Source organism: Lepidochelys kempii, chromosome 19 (assembly GCF_965140285.1).
Source record: "Lepidochelys kempii isolate rLepKem1 chromosome 19, rLepKem1.hap1, whole genome shotgun sequence".
Classification (NCBI taxonomy): Eukaryota; Metazoa; Chordata; order Testudines; family Cheloniidae; genus Lepidochelys; species Lepidochelys kempii.
Window position 1 is genome coordinate 8,286,936 of NC_136398.1, and position 19,588 is coordinate 8,306,523.

General features: G+C 46.5%; 1 protein-coding gene across 2 annotated transcripts; it reads right to left on the reverse strand.

Moving 5' to 3' along the window:
• Positions 1 to 1,025: 1,025 nt before the first annotated feature.
• Positions 1,026 to 16,204, reverse strand: IL22RA1 (interleukin 22 receptor subunit alpha 1). Of its 2 annotated transcripts, XM_073317840.2 has the most exons (8): positions 15,836 to 16,204; positions 12,539 to 12,671; positions 9,498 to 9,679; positions 8,030 to 8,214; positions 7,007 to 7,142; positions 6,035 to 6,156; positions 1,930 to 2,913; positions 1,026 to 1,473 (listed from the first exon to the last, which is right to left on the reverse strand). In XM_073317840.2, the coding sequence occupies exons 1-8, from the start codon at positions 15,972 to 15,974 to the stop codon at positions 1,468 to 1,470; spliced, it is 1,887 nt and encodes a 628-aa protein (XP_073173941.2). In that variant the 5' UTR covers positions 15,975 to 16,204; the 3' UTR covers positions 1,026 to 1,467. The 2 variants fall into 2 exon arrangements, with proteins under 2 accessions (XP_073173941.2, XP_073173940.2); XM_073317839.2 differs by having other exon boundaries at positions 1,026 to 2,913.
• Between the last annotated feature and the right edge of the window lie 3,384 nt (positions 16,205 to 19,588).

Genomic DNA, 19,588 nt, shown 5'->3' on the forward strand with positions numbered 1-19,588 from the left:
ATTTTACCTTTAGCTACCTTGGGAAGTGAATGGGTTAGGACATGGGCCTAAGTAATCAATTTGAATAAATAACCTTGTATGTAGGTACTTCTAATTCAAAAGATCCCAACTCACCGTATAGACAATGGGCCAGAGTCTGAAGAACTTGACTCAGACCTTATCTCAGGCCAAACTCTTATTGACTCCAATGGGAGTTTAGAGTGAACAAGGGATGTATAAAAATGGAGTAGGGCCACCAGTTGTTGGCCATAAAACATACAGTACCAGCTACCTCTGGAGTGCAGGGAACCAGCTGGCCAGCCTGCCCAGGGCACACTGCTCATCAGTGGGGAGAGAAGAAATTTTTAGTTATGGAAACTGGGGCATATCCCTAATGACTCCCACAAAAAGTTCCAAGGGCCCTTTGAGCCTCCACGCAAAGCAGACAGAACTATGGCTCGTGCTGACGCCACAGATGCAGGTTCACTGCCTGGAACTCCATTTAGTTCCCTGAAATGCACACAGGGTTGAGCTCGCTCTGCCATGATTTGAACCCCTGGTTGCAGAGAGTTTCCAGCAGAGACTTAGACCACTCAGGCTGCCTCCTTAGCAGTATAGAGCTGTAACTATTGGATGTAGAAAATAAGCAGCTAGCTTATGTACTGGAGGAAGGAAGGCCTTGCCTTGCTATGAAAATGAATGGTCATAATTCACTTGCTACAGAGAATGAGGGATGAAACCTGGACTCACGCGAAAAATGTTTGCAACGTACAGGGGAAATACAATTGTAACATATTACTGTAACCCGCTCCAGTTTATAAAATTATTAACAGGTTCCCTGGCTCCATTGCCAGAAGTGGAAGTGAACACAGCAGGAAAAAGCCACTGAATGATGAAATGATGGAACTGTGATAAAGAACTTGGGTTGGATTGTACGTGAACCAATCCAATTAGCTTTTTTTCCAAATAAATATTTACCTAAAAACATCAATAGAAACATTTAAAACAAGCCAGTGAATTGGCAGCTATTGCCTTCGTTATGATGCTTCATCTCTTTATTAGTCGCCCTTATTCATTCCTCATTTAAGACAGAGATATTAAAAATGGAAAAGACACATCCGTTATTCCTCCTATAAGCCCAGGGGAGGAGGAGGAGTCAGGTATTCAGTGGATATTACAGTTTGTCTTAGCCAAAAGCCAAAGGGAAAAGAGTGTAACTTGAACTAACCCTTTTTTTCTGGTGACATTGACAGGAGAGACAGTTTGCAATCAGCTTTATTCAGAATCTCTGATAGAGTCCGGCTGACCAGTGATGCACAACCAACAAATGCACAATGAGACTCCAGGCCCAGCCTGTAGTCTTCTTGCTTTAAACAAAATCTGCTTAAAAATACTATTACCATCTGGGAAATGACCATTCATGAGATCCTCTCCAAATGAGATTTGTTTCTTGCTGTGACTTCATCCGGAGCTGAACTTCCCCAAAGTTTAGATCTGAGATTTTGGTGAAAAGAAACAGGCGTCAGCTACGAAATCTGGGTCCTGCCCCAAACTGACCCAAATTTTATGGGGGTTGAATCTGGCAGGTGAGCTTGGGCTCCCTCTCTAGTTTTAAAATAGGCCAACTTTTAGGTGTAATCAATTTGACAACATCCAAGAATCAAAGAGCTAGGTATTATTAAAGTGCAAAGATAACATAGCTTTTCTGGAAGCAGTGCAGTTAGTAAAGGCACTCATGCCTGTGACAATGTAGGGCCAGATTCTAACACTCTTATGCATGTTGATTAGTACCTTACTCAGCGAGTAGTTCCATTTATTTCAGTGAGGACGCTTGCCCAGTAGGGCACTCTTTAATGTGAGTAAAGGTTGGCAGAATCCAGCCCTTAAAAATCATTCAATGCTGTGGTAATACATCAGTGTGTTTTCATCCTGGCCATGCTCTCACTGTACCTTTAAATCCAAGTCTCTGAACAACATAGTCAAAAGCATGTCATTGTCCTGGATGGAGCCAGAGGCATGGGGTGCAAAGGTGTTTAGTTCTAGGCAGCCTGGCTCCCTTGCTGCCGATAACACATCTGTTGTTTGAAAGTCCGGAGGCTTCAGTTTGTTTTCAGGATATGACAATGAATCTAATGACATCAACTGGCCTGTGCTGCATTCCCCGGGGAGGTCATCACAGGTACAGACTGACTTTAGTAAGGGGGAGGAGGATGACGGAGAATGCCCATCCTCTGAGACAGAGTTTGTGTCAACTGTCAGCAAGGACAGCAATGGCAGCAACCCTGCCATCTGCCGTCTGTAGTTTCCACCTTCCTGCAGCAGAGACAGTGACTGCTGGGGCATGTGCAGCTTAGCTTCCTCACAGTCTGTCTGGAGCATCAACTGCTGCATTGGCCCCATGGAGAACGCCACTCCTGTCATGTCAGTGTCACTGCTTTCCCATAATTCTCTCTCTACCAGCTTCGGCCTCTGCTCCTTGTAGTTCTCATCACAGTACCTGTCCCCTGGTGTCTTGGTTTTAAGTTTGCCAATGACAAACCTTTCAGGAGAAACATCCTGCAGCATCTGGTCTGACTGAGAATTCCTCCTGTTGATGCATCTTGGGCTTTCGATGCACACTCCATATGTCAAGGCCAGAGGTTTCTTGTTCAGCGTGCATGGTAGATTTTCCTGGGCTATTTGAGGAGTGTATGCAGAAGGAAAACCATTTGCTTGGTTGACTGGCTGAATGATGGGCTGAAATGCCAACACATTGGCCTGTTGTTGATAGGCAGTTATTGGCAAAGGGAATAAAGACGTCTGCTGCAGCATGTTAATCGGCATTAACTGTACATCTGGGGTGTACAGAACAGGTTTGGATAAATCATTAATGGGGCTTATAATATGCTCCACTGTCAGCATGAGGGGCTGGAAGGCTGAAATCCCTCTGAAGTCCTGTCGTGGTAGAAAGACAAACGTTAGTAGCAATGAAGCTGTGAGTTTTCAAAGTTTATTTTATATTATTGCAAAATCCCTTTGGGAAACTCTGCATAGGAGCTTGCAATCCGCCATACTTGACGTGCCTTAATGGAGGTCTGATTTTAAGAAAGTGCTGAGCATCCATCTTCTAAAAATCAAGTCCCTCTAAGTTATTGCCAGTTGGGCACCCAAGAATGGAGGCACCCAGAATCACTAGTCACTTTTGAAAACTTAGACTGTAAAGAATAATAAAAGTGTTGCTTTTGGGGTTCACAATTTTGAAACCGTCCAGCAGATCATCACCTCAAAGTCAGCCCTTCTCCAAGGAGAATAAACCCAGCTTCCTTAACTTTCTTAACAGAGTCTTCAGATCTGACATCACCTGTGTTGCCGTACTCTGAAACTCGCCTTAACAATCTTTGCTGAGCTAGAATGGCCAGGCTGCATTTCCAAAGGAGAGCTACACATACCTCACACAATTACCTCTTCTGGACAGTTATCTGCCAATTCTATTTTTGGTGGGATAAGTCTCATGGCTGGAATATTGGTGTAGAGGGGTGTATGTTGTTGGGGAAGGGAAGGCAGGATAAAAAGGGAGGAGATACATCAAGAATATATGCACTCGTTCTGAGGTCCAGAAGGTCTGGATCAGTTGAAAGTCTCTGGGTAAAGACAAAAGGGGTAAAACAATAGGGGTGATGTCATGGTAGGTGTCTACTCTAGACCACCAAATCAGGAAGAGGAGGTGGATGAGGCATTTCTAGGACAAATAACAGAACTATCCAAAACACAAGACCTGGTAGTCATGGGGGACTTTAACTACCCAGACATCTGCTGAAAAAGTAATATGGCAAAACACAACATTTCTAAAAAGGTCTTGGACTGTACAGGGGAGAACTTTTCATTTCGGAAAATGGAGGAAGTAACCAGAAGGACAGCTACATTAGACTTGATTCTGACCAAGAGGGAGGAATTGATAGAACATCTGAAGGTGGAAGGCGATGTGGGTGAAAGGAATCATGAAATGATAGATTTCATGACTCTAAGGACAGGAGAGACAGAGCAGCAGAACAAGGACAATGGGACTTCAAAGCAAACTTTAAACAATACCTAAGGGGAAAAGGAGTTCAGGACAGCTGGCAGTTTCTCAAGGAGATAATATTAAAGGCACAACTACAGGCTATCCTGATGAAAAGGAAAGACAGGAAAAATAGTAAGAGGCCAGTATGGATCCATCAGGAGCTCTTTAATGACCTGAAAATCAAAAAAGGAATCCTACAAAAAGTGGAAACATGGATGAATAGCTAAGGAGGAGTTACAAAAGAAGAGCACAAGCATGTAGGGACAAAATCAGAACGGCTAAGGCACAAAATGAATTACACCCTACCAAGGGACATAAAAGGCAATAAGAAGCGGGTCTTTAAATACATTAGGCACAAGAAAAAGATGAAGGGAAATGTAGGTCCTCTATTTAGCGAGGAAGGAGAGCTAATAACTGATGACATCAAGAAGGCTGAGGTGTTTAATGCCTATTTTGCTTCATGCTTTACTATAAAATTAATGGTGCCCAGATAACTCAACACAATTAATACTAACAAGGCAGAAGGAACACAAGCCAAATTAGGTAAAGAACAGGTTAAAGAATATTTAGATAAGTTGGATGTATTCTAGTCAATAGGATCTAATGAAATTCATCCTTGGATATTTAAGGAACAAGTTGAAACAATCTTAGAACTGCTAGCAATTATCTTTGAGAACTCCCGGAGGATGGGCGAGGTCCCAGAAGAATGGAGAAGGACAAACACAGTACCTCTCTTTAAAAAAGGGAACAAAGAGGACCAGGTGAATTATACATCAGTCAGCCTAACTTCAGTACCTAGAAAGATACTGGAACAAATTATCAATCAATCAATTTGTAAGTACCTGGATGATAATAGTGTTAGAATAGCCAGCATGGATTTGTTAAGAACAAATCATGCCAAACCAGTCTAATTTCCTTCGTTGACAGGGTTACTGGCCTAGTGGATGGGGGAAAGCTGTGATATATCTTGATTTTAGTGAGGCTTTTGATACAGTCCCACATGACAGTCTCATAAGCAAATTAGGGAAATGCAGTCTAGATGAAATTACTATACTGTAGGTGCATAACTAGTTGGAAGATGGTACTCAAAGGAGTCATACATGGTGTGCTGTCAAACTGGGACAGCGGAGAGTGTCAATCTGGGTCCAGTATTGTTAAAATATTTTCATTAATAACTTGGATAGTGCAAAGTACCACATTGAGGAAGGTAAAATTAAATGGACAGTTACAAAATGGGGAATGGCTAGGTAGTGGTTCTGCTGAGAAGGATCTGGGGGTTCGAGAGGATCACAAATTCAATCTGACTCAACAATGTGATGCAGTTGCAAAAAGGACTAATATTCTGAGGCGTATTAACAGGAATGTTGTATGGAAGACACTGAAGGTAACTGTCCCATTCAACTCAGGACTGGTGAGACCTCAGCTGGAATACTGTACCCAGTTCTGAGCGCCACACTTTAGGAAAAATGTGGACAAACTGGAGAGAGTCCAGAGGAGAGCAACAAAAATAATAAAAGGTTTGGAAAATCTGACCTATCAGGAAAGGTTAAAAAAAAAAACCTGGGCATATTTAGTCTTGAGAAAAGAAGATAGAGGGAGGACCTGATAACAGTCTTAAAATATGTTAAGGCCTGTTACAGAGAGCACGGTGATCAACTGTTCTCCATGTCCACTGAAGGCAAGACAAGAAGTAATGGGCTTAAATCTGCAGCAAAGGAGATTTAGGTTAGATATGAAGAAAAGCTTTCTAACTCTACAGGTAGTTAAGCTCTGGAATAGGCTTCCAAGTGAGTTTGTGGAATCTCCATCATTGAAGGGTTTTAAGAACAGGTTAGACAAACACCTATCAGGGATGATCTAGGTTTACTTGGTCCTGCCTCAAGCACTGGGGGTTGGACTTGACTTGTCAAGGTCTCTTCCAGCTCTACATTGCTATAATTCTGTGATCCTATTCAAATGGATTCACATTCTCCCATGCATATTAAACATTTTCTGTAATGACTTAAGGACACTTACCAAAGACTTCGGCCGTGCTGTGCGTTGTTTGATGTATTTATAGATCGCATAACATACCACAGCAAACAGCGATCCTGTAGCAAATGTAATTCCCCCAACACAGTATAGGAGCCAGGTGTTATCTGTTCAGTGGGGAAAAAAAATGCAATTTAGCCTCACAGAATAGGATTGGAAATAATGTGCTGGATCATCTAATCCATCCTCCAGCATTCAGTTCTTAGGCCTTAACGGTGCCGTTAAGCACAACAGCTGTTTTCCACCATGCTCCTTATTGCTGCTTGAGATCGTCACTTTTTTCCCCATTCCTAATGGACTGGTGAGAATAAATTGATCCCACTCCTTCTTATAACTCTGAGTGTAATTGCAAACTGACTCTCCTAGGCAGAACATGCCCAGGACCCCATGGTTAGCTGTATCTGATTGCACAAAGGCCTTGGGGTAGTGGAAACTTCAAATAGAGGAATAACATGCTTCTGGACTGTACTCCCTGATGTAGTGGTTCTCAAACCTTTTCATGGAATGGACCCACCTCTTAACAGAGTGTCACATGGACACCTCCCTTCCCATGGGCAGCAGGTATTGAAGGCCCCACCCACGCTCTGCCCCAAGGCCCTGCCCTCACTCCCCCTGTCTCCCAAAGCCAGTGGGGCCTCAGCTCCAGCTGATGGCCTGGAGCTCAGGGCTCAGGCCAGCAGCCAGGGGCTGGGGCGGCCAGGGGTGGCTCGGGCCAGCCAGCAGCCCTGGGTGGCTTGGGGGTCAGGTCAGCCAGCGTGGCTGGGACGGGACTCCTCTGGCCACAGCGGGGAGAGGAGAGGGAGAAGGGGGAGGAGTGCTCAGAGCTTCAGCGGGCGGAGGGGTGGAGCCTTGGGTGGAAGGGGCAGGGCCAGTGCTGGCTTCACCCACCACCCACGTCCTCTCCTATTTCCAACTACACGGGCCTCTAATTCAGACGTGCAGATTTAGCAGGCTCACCTGGTAACGTACTAATGGAAAACACACGAGGCTGGCTTCTTTTTTCTAAGTGCTTGAGATATATTGTGACATTATATTCAGTGTCTGGGTTCAAGTCAGAAACTTCAAATTCTTTGTTGTTCTCATTCTTTTCCCACTGTTAAAACAAAACAAAACAAAAAAAACCCAAAGCAGAGATTTGTATTTTAAAGAGGTTAAATTATTTAATTACTTCAACTCCAATTAAAAAAAAAACAAAAAGTTTGCATTTACAAATAAAATCCTCACCTGACTCTTACTAATAACCCCCAAGATTAGCAAAACATCTAATTAGTTTTCCACCATTAGGTTGTTTCCTTTTTGTATTTCACTTCCCTGAGACAATGAAGATAGTACAGCTGGTTGGATAATTTTCACTGCAACATATTTCCATTGCAAAATGATATTTTGACAAAACTGATATTTTCCACAAAATCACATTGATGTTGATAAAATTTTTTTAGGAAAACATTGAGGAAAAACTTTCAAAAGTGTCAAAAGAGCCAGTTTTGACATTTTTGGAACAAAGAGTTTTGATTTTTCATTTTTAAACAACTTCTCATTTTGAAATGTATATATAAAAAGAGAGCTAAAATTGAAACAAAATATTTCAGCTGACCCACAATGAATGTTTCGTGAAAAAATTTGAAATTGTTGGTTTTTTGACCCCATTCAGAATGAAAAAAGTTTCAAAATCTTGAAATTTTTCATGGGACAGATTGAAAATCCATTTTCCAACCAACCCTCCCAAATAGGTCACGTTCCCATTTGAGTCTGGTCAGTTTCTAGTCAGTTGTAGGATTGGGCTTCTCTGAATATCAAAGATACTGAAAATTCTCTTCTTCAGAATTCTTACAGAATTCAGGTTCTTCAGAAATCCCATCTAGCATGAATTCACTTGTATGCCTGCCCTGCCCTGCCCTGCCCTGCCCCACATTTTATTCAGACAAAAAAGGCTGGGTTTTACAAAAGCCAACGGTTAGTGGATCTGTGGAGGTGTGTTACCTCTTGGTGCGTCTTTTGGCTGAATAGCGTCATGTGGTAATCGATGGTACCAAATCTGCTGTAGATGTCTTCCACAGTTAGCTGGGAGCCATCCTCATCTCTTAGAGGAGTGTAGGGGGGTTGGATGAAAAACTTTATGGATCTAATGCTAGGAACGTATTTCACCTCCGGCTTTCCAATAGTAGCTAAGAAGATGGAGAGTGGGCAATGTCATTTAACTAGACGAAAGATGATAAATTACTAGAGCATCTGTTTAGCGAGTATAATTATTGCTTCTGACATTGTACAGTGCCCTTCAGCCCGATATGCCCAACAGCCTAGAGTTATTAAACTTTTATGGAGCTTTATAAAATGTGGCATCAATCATTCCTTATCGCAGGCTGTGGAAGAGTCACTGTGAATGCTAAATTCTCAAATAAACTGAAGGGCAAGTGTCAAAAGAAATCAAACAAGATTGCAGGTGGAGGCAAAACGTTTGATCAGCTGTGAGTTAAAAGCAACCACCTGTAGCACCTCAGGGTCACATAGCCTTAAAAATCAAACTGTAGAGAATGGCCGTGGGGCACAATAATCCCACCTTGAGATGCACCCCAAAGAAAGGTGAATTTCTAATAGTTAGGGATACTACATGGCAGTTTGATAGCGTGTTTCATACAAGGATGTTAAAGAGCTTTGGAAACACTGAGGCCTATACCTAAAACCTAGGTCGACCTAGCTACATCACTCAGGGATGTGAAAAATTCACACCTCTGAGAGATATAGTTTAGCCAACCTAAGCCCCGGTATAGATACACCTAGGTTGATGGAAGCACCACTGTAGAATTTAGATATAGGTATACCCTAAGTCTCACAATGCCCCTGTGAAGTAGGCATGGTAAATATTACCCCCATTTTACAGAGAGGGAAAAATTAGGCAGAAAGAAGTTATGGGACTTGTCCAAGGCCACACTGTCAATCAGTGGCAGAGATAATTTGGAGGTGGGATTATGTTACATATCCATAAAGCTGACAGATTATCACAGCTCCAATCTCACAGCTCACAATATCACAGCTCCAATCTCACAGCTTCCATGACTAGGTCCGTGGCTGCTCACAGGCTCCCATCATACCCCTGTTAGTGTCCCGCTGAGTCTCGCTATCCCTTAATAGAGCCCACAAGTGCACTAACATGGGCAGTTGCTCCTTCAGAGATATCTGGCTTTCCAGGGGAGGTCAGGAGCCCTCCTCCACCTCCAACCCACTCTGAACACAAAATGTCAGCAGGAGCCCAAAGCCCCCTAGTCGAACTCCTTCCTGTCTGGCATCACAGTCTCTTTCAGAGGGGGAACACCCACAAGCCCCTTCCCATAGTGGGCTTTGTCCTGCAACACTGAAGCCAATGGACATGTCGCAGTAGACATCAATGAGAACAGGACTGAGCCCACAGTATTCAGGTGTGGTGTTAACAGACTCCAGCCATGTCCCTTACTGTCTTCTCTGGGGTAGAATCTCTGTGAAGGGACCCAGTCAGAGGAGCAGCAGTTCTGGATTACAGCCCTCACTCGAGCATAGTAGCGCTCTCTGAAGTTTTCCGTCTCGTGAGTGAGGTTACAGAAGGGCTGCGTGATGTTCTGGCATTCACTTTTCTGAAGCCAGTCTTCGTCCCCGTACCTAAGAGAAGACAAAGTGACTATTCTCAGTCTGCCCCGTTGGATTGCTAGAATATATTTTACACACTCATAGACACACCCGTATGCGTGCTCCCTAAATATTTGAGATCTGCAATATCAAAGTAATGACTAACACCAATGCCACTATTTTCTGCTTCTCGTATGCTTTTCAGAGCAGGGTCTCAGAGCATTTTGCAAATATGAGTGAATTAAGCCTCAGAATGCTCTTGTGAAGTTTCATTTTACACACCTCCATTTTACAGATGGGGAAACTGAGGCACAAAGCAGGGAAGTGACTTACCCAAAATCAGCAGTCAATCCCAGAATAGAACCCAGGTCTTATAGCTCCCAGACCCAAAGTGATTTCTAGCCCTCTATAAATGACTCAATATACAGATTTGGGACATACAATTACTGGGTCGTTTAAAGATTCTTTTCTTTCAGCCACTGATAAGAGTTTCTTCAGAGAGTGGGTAACTTTTTGTCCTATCTCTTTACAAAAAAGGGGCTTGTTTACATGAACAACAGAATCAGTGTCACAAAGGGGCCAGGAAGTACACACAACTCATATTCACTGCAGCTGACAAAGACCTTGAACAGATTAAAGGTGACATTTGCAGAGCTGGGTGCCTAACGTTAGATACTTATATCCTTTATCTGGACGCTTACAGAGGCCTGATTTCAAGAAGGGCTTTGCACCCCTCTACCGTGCAATGAGTACCTGTGGGAACCCAGCTACTTTCTGTATTTAGGTTCCTAGATATGGATTTGGGTGCATGTCGACACCCAACATGGAACATTTTGACCCTGTTTACTAGAGGAAACTCCAATTCTGAGCTTTGGATCATAAGGCAGGTATATAAGGAGCACATGCCCTCTCTGCCTTTTCTGGAAGGGGTTCAGTAATCCACTGCTGTGTTTGCCGGCTGGTAACCAGGACCCAAGAGGAGAATTTTCTTATACATGGAGCCTTCCACGCAGCAGCCAGTCTCACTGTATGTGTGTATCCTACCCAGGACCCCAGCTAATCTGGGATCCACATGGCCCATAGGCAGGAGCTGTGCCACCACCAGGTGATGGTAATCCAGGCAGCAGAGTGAGCTACTGGGAATGGGCTGTTCTTATCTCTGCTGGAAGAGGCTCCTTGCATAGATTGTTTCTCCTCCTCTCAGGGGAACTGTAAGGAGAAGCTGACCCCAGATGCCAGTGCTTAATTTGTAATGAAAGAAGTGCTGGGGATCAAGCAATTTTTTTACTTTCATAACTGATGCGGCAAGACCAGAGGTGCCAGGGCTATGAACTGCCCAGGCTAGATGTGCCGGGGCTCAGCCCTGCCAAGCCCTGGCACAAAATAAGCACTGTCAGAAGCTCCCTGTAGCTTGGCAGCTAGAGCAGTTACCCATCAGAGCACAGGGGTTGAAGTCAGCCTTTTTCATTAATTAGTATAATTAACACACATCTGGGAGCTGAATGGTTAATGAGCTGGCTGCACTCTTTCATCTGCTGCTCCTGGCGCCTGCCTGATTATGGAATCTGTCTGTGTCTTGCTTGGAGAAAGTGTTGCCCGTTGGTAAAAGCATGGGGAGGGTGTGGGTTCCATCACCAACTCTGCCACTGAATCATTGTGTGTAAATTCGCTGTAAAATTTGCCAGCTGAGAACCCATCCAAAACCCAATGAAGCGAATGGAAAGACTTGCTGAGTTCAATGATCAAGCCCTGGGTGATCAGGACCCTACAGCAGACATGTTCAATGGACAGGGGCTCCCAGCTAGTGGCTGGATTCACCCTGGGCCTGATACTGCAGCCTTTATGCTTAGCAGCATTTACCCAGCTATAGTCCCATTGCAGCTCACATGAGTAAGTGTAGGTCAGGAAAAGAACAGGGTTGCATAATTGGGTCTTGCATGTGTCTCATGTACCACCACAGATGCAGCCCGGGACCTCATGGCCTGTAGGACCAGATGATCCACACAGGAGCCTCCTTGTATAAACTGCATTTTCTCTTGGGGCTCTTGACTAACTGCTAATCCAGCGTGATCACTGTTGCTGACACACAGCAGGCTTGGGCAGGGATGGCAGGGCTGGGGTTAGAGAGTGACAGAACTGTGAGCTCTCCTAGAAGAAGACCCCACCGCACTCTGGCCCAGCTGGAGGATTGCAAGAAAATTCTAATGGCCAATTATCTGAAGTCCCCCTGGGCACAGTCTGGGAAATGTTATGTGGCCTGTTTCTAAGCCAGCTCTCAAATGCCCATGACTGTACCAAGAAATAACCCCAACCTCTCCCTCCCCACAGAGCGGAGGCTGGGCTCTGCAGGGCAGAAAATATGTGCTGCTTAGAAATGGCTGGAAAATGAACCAACAATAATAATCATAGAACTGAGTTTGTTTTTCATTTGTTTTTGTTTTTGCCAAAAGTTTTCCACCCATCACTGGTTCTGGAACAATCATTTGAAGCTCTTCTATAGTCTTGCTCATCTGTTTAGCTCAAATCACTTTACCAAAGGATGGGCAGTATTTCACAGATAGGGAAACTGAGGCACAGAACAGCCTACAGTCCCACAGTAGGTCAGTAGCAGAGCAGGGATTAGAACCCCAACCGCTAGCCCAGGGTCCTTATCCACTGGGCCGGAGAGCTTTCAGTTTCCATTCATTCCTTCTTAACTGACAATCACTCTCCAGCTGAGATTAACTCCGAGACCCTTGAGCTCAGTTCCAAGCAGTGTCATTTCCCTGGCAGTCAAAGAAGCAGCCACTGGCAGCTAAACCTGCTTTCCTGATCCAGCCCTTTTCTCCCTGAAATCCAGGAACTCGACACCCATTCAAGCAGGGCCCCAAGGAGAAGGCAAAGCCCACATACCGTTTGTACTGGACTTCATACACCGTGCCTGGGGGAGTCTCTGCTTCGCTTTCCCACTTGAAGATGTTCTCAAAGTTTGTAGAACTAAAGGCTGCATGTTTCAGAAGCGGTGACCTCTCTGCGATCGAACAGCCTAGAGGAATGAGGCAGCTAGCATTGAAAGGCACCTTCCAAATCATAACGCCAGGGTTTCCAGCTTTGCCACAACACTCAGCCAGCTGCGGGGGTGCTAGCTAGCTCCATGGTAGTGATCAAGGACTACAGAGTATGCCCATTACAGTCACCTGGAGAGGGGCTGAGGACCTGGTGTTTGGATCTGGACTGAGCTTAGGCTGGGGCTGGGGTTGAGGCCAGTATTGCTGGAGACAGCCTGCGATTCTGCAGTAGTGCACTTAGCACAACAAGCAACATGCGACAGGTCAGATCCTGAGCTGGACCCCCCAAGCATTCAGCACAGCTCGTGGGGCGTAGTGAGGGGCAACAGTGCCTTTACACCATCTCTGCATGCCTGTAGACCTCGAGCTGTCCAGGCCTCTGGCTGGTTCCCTGAAAGCTGCTCCGATTTACACCATCAGTTCAAAGGGTCATTCAGGCAGTCCTGAATCAGCTAGATGTAAAGGGGTGCTGGCCACACTTCCTTTCCCTGGGACATGTCCTTTCCCTGGGACATGCCCACGCTGGCCATGGGGAGGGTGGGTGGAGACTAAGCTCTTGGGGCGAGGACCATCTTTCTGCCATGTGTCTGTACAGTGCCTAGCACAATGGGGCCCTGTTCCTTTGGTTGGGGGGCCCCTAGATGCTACTGCAATAAATACAATAAGTGCCACTCTAGTGGCTTGATACCACCTGAGGATTCCCCTGCTCTGGGTAACAAAGGCAGCTTGCCAGGTACAATCCATACCTCCTGTCCCTCTCGCTTTCCTCTCTGCCTCTTCCCTGGGCAGTGAGGAGCATTATGCTAAAGTCTGGGGTGTCACTTCCTGGCTGACCTAGCTGAACCCTGGATGAATGAGTGCAATGAACCTCTCCTGCCGAGAGAAGTCTGCCAGCTAGTTGGGTTGGGTTCAGGATGACTGTACAGTGAGCAATACTCAGAGGAATTGTGAAGGGCCTGACAGTGGACTCTGGCCTGGGAGCATCAGGGTGAAGACAACTCCCCAGCTACATGACATCTGGCTTAATCAGGCTCAGCCCAGGAGCTTGGCTCTGGGGAGCAGGGAAATCACTTGACCTTTCTCTATGTGGTCTAAAGAGCTAGCTCTGCCTGGCAATCAGCCCAGCAAGACGCTGATGTGAGCCACTGACCAGCGCTCAGGCTTTGGGCTCCCTTCAGAGCACTTACTAATGTAAATACACAAAGCAAAGTTTTCCCGCGACATATTTGTGCTACCTGCTGGTCTGGAATGCAGCCGAGGGAACTGATCCAGGCTCTTGTGTTTAGCATCTAACCCTCAAAGAGGCTGTGTTTACACAGCATGCCCCAGCAGTCCCTCTGGAGCCAGTGACCTACATTTTCAGAAGTCACTAGGTGCAGCCGAAGCGACAAGGAAACATACTGGTACCATGCGATAAGTAAACGGGCTAGCCAGATTCTGCCCTGATGGACGTCCCTGTTCTGAGTGAGAGCTGTTCGGGGCGGGGCCGCGCCTGTCTCTGTCTGTGCATGGCCCAGCACAGCTGTCCTCTGGGCACAAGGGCAGTGCACATGGATAGTAATGTGGGCAGTGGTGGGGGCAGAAAGAGGGCAGGATGTGTCCCTAAGTATGCCCGAGGGTGAAATGCCCTCTGTGGGCTCCTGGAACCAGGCCTGAGGGCTGACTCTGCGGCCCCTGTGCTCACATAGCCAGCCTTGGAAAGATGCTGCTCCTGGCACTGCTCAGCATAAAAGGGTTGCTGCTGCCTTTTCTCTTGCCCTACTGTCCCAGAGCGTCCCCTGGGGGTCAGCATGTGGCTCTGAGTCTTCCTCTTCCCACGTGGGAGCGGGAGCGAATGCCATCTGTGTGCTATCTCCACACACACCCAGCCTGCTTGCTCCCCACAGAAGTCCCTTTTGCTCAGATGTGTCCTGGAAGGGGCTCTGCAGGGCTTGGGAGAGCAGGAGAGAGGGGGGCAGAGGCCTGGCCATGGTGCGTGGTACCGGAGAACCTGCTGGATTCCTGCACAGACACCGGAGCGAGTTAACCTAATTGGGAGATGCCATAGGTCCCACTGTCCCCTCTGTGGCCGCTACTTAGCATTCCCAGGGGAACCCAGCCACTGGCAGGAGGGGTCCCAACAGAACATGGGGGAAAAAGGGGCTTTGCATGCGGATGGCTCCATCTGCCATGGATTCGGGGGCACATTTCAAACAGATCTCGGGGATCCATGGTGCAGAGAGACCTGAACCCTTCTCCACCCTGACCCCTCTCCTGAGGATCCCACTGTTGAAGGGGGTGACGCGGCTCCTTAGTCATTAAGCTCAGCTCTTCGCCTGGTATATTTGCTGACGGTAACTGGCCTCAGCTATGGGGCTGCCTCCTGCAGAAACCCAGCCAATGATCCGACCCCAATGATCCCTCTACCTCCCTTCCCCCGCCAGTTTCCTATTGCACCTTCCTCCATCCCCAAGGTCTGCTAATTCCGAGAGGGCCTGATCCAAAGCCCATTGAAGTCAATGGGCGCCTTTCAGTGATTTAGAAAGGCTTTGGATCAGGCCTCCTAGTCCTTCCCTTGCTAATCCGTACAGCAGCGCTACAAAAACAACTAAGATTGGAGCAATGCCGGCAGAGACCTTAAAAACTAACCCAAGCAGAAGCAAACTCTCTAGGTCAGTGGTTCTCAACCAGGGCCCTGGGGCCCCGTGGGGAGCTGCGAGCGGGTTTCAGAGGGGCTACCAAGCAGGGCCAGTGTTAGGCTTGCTGGGACCCAGGGCAGAAAGACGAAGCCCCATCTCCTAGGACTGAAGCCCAGGACCCTAAGTCCCACCACCTGGGGTTGAATCTGATGCCTGAGCAATGTAGCTTTGCCAGGGCCCCTGTGGTGTGGGGCCTCAGGCAACTGCCCTGCTTGTTACCCCCTAAAACCAGCCCAGGCTTTTATGTGCAGAAAACCAGTTCTTATGGCACAGGTGGGCTGTGGAGTTTTTATAGCATGTTGGTGGAGGCCTCAGAAAGAAAAAGGTGAGAACCCCTGCTTTAGGTCTCATTTCAGGGCAGCCACATAACAGCCACCCCTGCTGGGGGAGCCAGCCCCTGCACCAGTAAAACCACTGAAGACCGTGGTTCCCCTGGTCAAAAGGAAATGAAAGCCAGTACTTACCCATCAGGGAACAGACAGCCCAAAAGATCAGAGGCTCCTTCATGAATGACTCTGTGAGCTGGGATGGTAAGATGGGGATTTTTCCCAAGCCCAGGTGAGTCACCTCTGAAGGGAAGTAATTTCCTGTCTTCGGGAGCATAAGCCACGCGGCCAGGAAGGAGCTACCAGCCTGCCTTCATTCCCGTCGGAGCACATGAGGCTGTGCGCGCACAAGAGGGAATGGGAGTCCACTCACACACTGTGTTGTACAAAGGTGCACAAGGAGTGAAAAGTTCCCTACTTTTTGAAGGGGAGCCAAGTGCCTGTTTTCTGATAAGGAACTGCCTGCCTGAAAGCCCTTGCTGGTATTTCCCATCTGGGGCTGGCTTTTCTGGTCTGGCAGCTTTGCCTCTGTTACTTTAAAAGGCAAAGCTGGTGTCATGATTACGTAACCTCTGCCAACAAGGCAGCTAGTTACATTGGAAACACCCTGTGGCTGCTTCCCTTACTCCAAAACCACCCACCTCACTTGTTAGTGAGCTCTATACCTGTTGCTTGCATTAGAATTGGCTGGCTGATGTGCAGCACTGCCCTCTATGGAATGGAATCTGAAGTGATCAACTGTGTGTCATAGCCCCTATATCATTGGCTAGCTATGAAGATTTTCCTGTAGCTCAAGCAATAGGGGCCTGGGCTTTTGGAGCCGAGCTGTATCCCTTATTACAGCTGTGAAGTTCCAAGTGACCACTACAGCCAACCCATGAACAACCATCCTACTGTAGATGTGGCTGCTTGTTACATAACGTTCCCCCCAAAAATCATGGGTTTAGCCCCCTCAAAAAAAAATCATGAGATTTAATCTTCATTCAGGGCTCTTGTTCTTTGCCTTCTTGTCTTTGAGCCTTTTGGGCACCTTCAGGTCACAGTTTCAGGCTTTTCTCTACAACCACAAGGGACAGAGACTTCTTTTTAAAAGGCTGAGCGTCTCACCTAATCCTATGCATCCAGGAGCTGGGGCTTTAAGAACAAACCAAGTATCACGAGACTTTCAATAGAGCCATGAGAGTTGGCACTGCTGCACACTCTGTTTGGCTTGGAAGAGTTCCCAGGCACAGCGACTGTGTGTGCGTAGCCGTGGAAAAGCCCCCACTCCCTGCAAGCTATCTGCTCCCGGACTCTAAGGTACAGTAACTTCCTAGTTAGCAGATGGATTCCTGCTTGGATATTTCTGGGGTTTGTATTATCAATTGCTCAGTATCTTACTGTTCATAACAGAGTGAAATCCTGGGGCTTAAGTATTGCCTAGGCCTATCCTGGCCTACTACATAAATCTGGGTTTCACCTGAGGCAGAGCAAAACAGCCACCCCCCCGACATCTAGCTGCTACCACCACTAGAGCTTTGGCCCAAGCAAATGGCTGATCAATGAGATCACCCTCAAAGCATTCCCTGAATGTGTAACAGAGCTGCGCTATGAACTGGTGGGGGCCAACCTCTCGGCCCCATTCTGGGGTGGGACCTTGGTACTCTTTAAAGCCAATTTAAAAATCCGAAATACTTGGTTTCCCCTTTCATTTCTCCTTGGAGTTTGGTTTAGGTGCAAAGCTTTTCTCCCAAGCACAAACCATCTCAAATGAGCCTGGGGCGCAACTTACAACCACTTTAAATTAATTACAGACACTCATCAAATACAGTAGTAAAGCCCTGTGCACCATAACCTGGTTGTGATGTCCTGAAGGCCAAACATATATTAGGAAAATACCATACCTGATGTCTATGCAGTCCCTGGCCTTGATCCTCTATTATTCTCTAGTACTCTACCTCAGATTTTTCTCTAGCACCCATCCCAGTAGGATATAAGCCCTGATGAATGCTCCGAGTGCGCCACAAATTCATAGAAAAGCTTGTGTATGTATCCCTCCCACCTCACCTGGGCAAGCTGTAGAAGTCCAACCAGTTAATTAAGCAAAACCCACCTATCAATTAACACTGCTTGTGTCTAATCACACAGCCCCATCCATCAAGGAGCTCTGTGGATGAAGACTGTAAAACTGCCCTCATATTTTCCTCCCTTCAGAACTCATGTTACTTACAAACCCATGTTGACAGGGGCTTGCTATAACTCATGATGACCTATGTAAGGACTATGGTGTGGGTGCTTGACTTCGTCCTCAAGAGCGTTCCATCACCCAAGGTGCTTTGAGATTATTATTTGAAGGCCTTGCTTGTCTGTCTTAATTTGTAGAGGGACGGAACCTGCCTCTTGGAATTTGTTTTTCTTCAGAGAGAGGGGGACCAAGCTGTAAAGCTCAGATATGGGGTTGGAGTCCAGCCTCTCCAAGTTTGTGGGGGTCTGTGAGCTCCAGTGAGGCAGAACTGGAACGAGTGTCATTCATAACACAAATGTTATGCATCCGATGAAGTGAGCTGTAGCTCACGAAAGCTCACGCTCAAATAAATTGGTGAGTCTCTAAGATGCCACAAGTACTCCTTTTCTTTTTGCGAATACAGACTAACACGGCTGCTACTCTGAAACCTGTCATTTATAACACAGCTTTAACATGAAACTCTGCTTGGAACTTTGCACCATGGGAGAAAAGGGTGAGAAGTCTTGTCATCCGATTTTGCAGTTAATAGATTTTAAGGTCAGAGCGATGATTGGATCATCTCATGTGACCTCTGCATTACACAGGCGAGAGCGTTCAACCCAGGGATTCCTGTGAACGAAGAGCACCCAGCTGCATTGTTCTACTTGCTAGACCACATATCTGCTTTCACTGACAGTAAGATCAGCGGTGCTGACTTTATGTGAGACTAAATCCCAAATCACTGAAGTTTTGCTAAAGCTTGCCAGAGTACTGCTGCTGGCTGGGTGTGTACAAACAGCCTGAAGAAGAGCTCCATGTAGCTCAAAAGCTTATCTCTTTCACCCACAGAAGTTGGTCCAATAAGAGATATTACCTCACCCATCTTGCCTCTCTAACATCACAGTGGCAGCCCCAGAGCCCAAACTTTCTAAACCACTGCCCTCCGTGGCAGGTTAGATACATAACATTTGTTGCCATTTCCCTGGGTGTTTTCACATAAAAGGTTGATTTTTTCCGTTACTCCGTTACCATGAGACTTAGCACCTCTGCAAATCAGGCCACAAACTCCCCTCAAATAAAGAAATCGGATCCCTGCCACATGCAGCAAATTCTTAGCCTACGTTCTCCTCCCAAATCTGCAGAGGGAAGCAAATCTGCTTCTGTATCTGGGTCTACGATTCTCCATACAAAGGGAGACAAAAGCAATTGTGATGTGGACATATGTCCACTGAGAACGGGACTGAGACCATCAACTCATTTCACACAGACTGACGAACAACTGTCGGATGGTAACAACTTTCAATTGCTACTCAAGTCTCGCCTGAACCAATGGTGTTGGTCCTGCTTTGAGCAGGGGGTTGGACTAGAGGACCTCCTAAAATGTCTTCCAACCCTAATCTTCCATGATTCTATGATAATACACTGAAGTCCAGATCTGGTTCTGAACCCTGCAGCTTGCTGCTGTCTCTAGTCATTATCTGATCTGAAACAGGGAGTGACCCATAATGGTGAAAGGCATTGTTGCCATTTATCCATCACGTGATCTCTTCTCCTGCTTCTGGTGCTTGATCTCAGTCTCCCCATCCCCTGAAGGCTGTGAACATTAAAGACCCACATTAATACTCCCCTGCCTTTTTCTCCAAGTGTAAACTCTCTAAGGTATGTCTCAGTGTGCATGGAGAGCGCTG

Coding starts and splice junctions, on each gene's coding strand:
- IL22RA1 (XM_073317839.2), bottom strand. CDS start 15,974: ATGCTCCCGAAGACAGGAAATTACTTCCCTTCAGAGGTGACTCACCTG. Junction 9,680..12,538: donor TATGAAGTCCAGTACAAACG/GTATGTGGGCTT, acceptor GTCTTCTCTTAG/GTACGGGGACGAAGACTGGC. Junction 8,215..9,497: donor ATTCTACCCCAGAGAAGACA/GTAAGGGACATG, acceptor CCATCTTCTTAG/CTACTATTGGAAAGCCGGAG.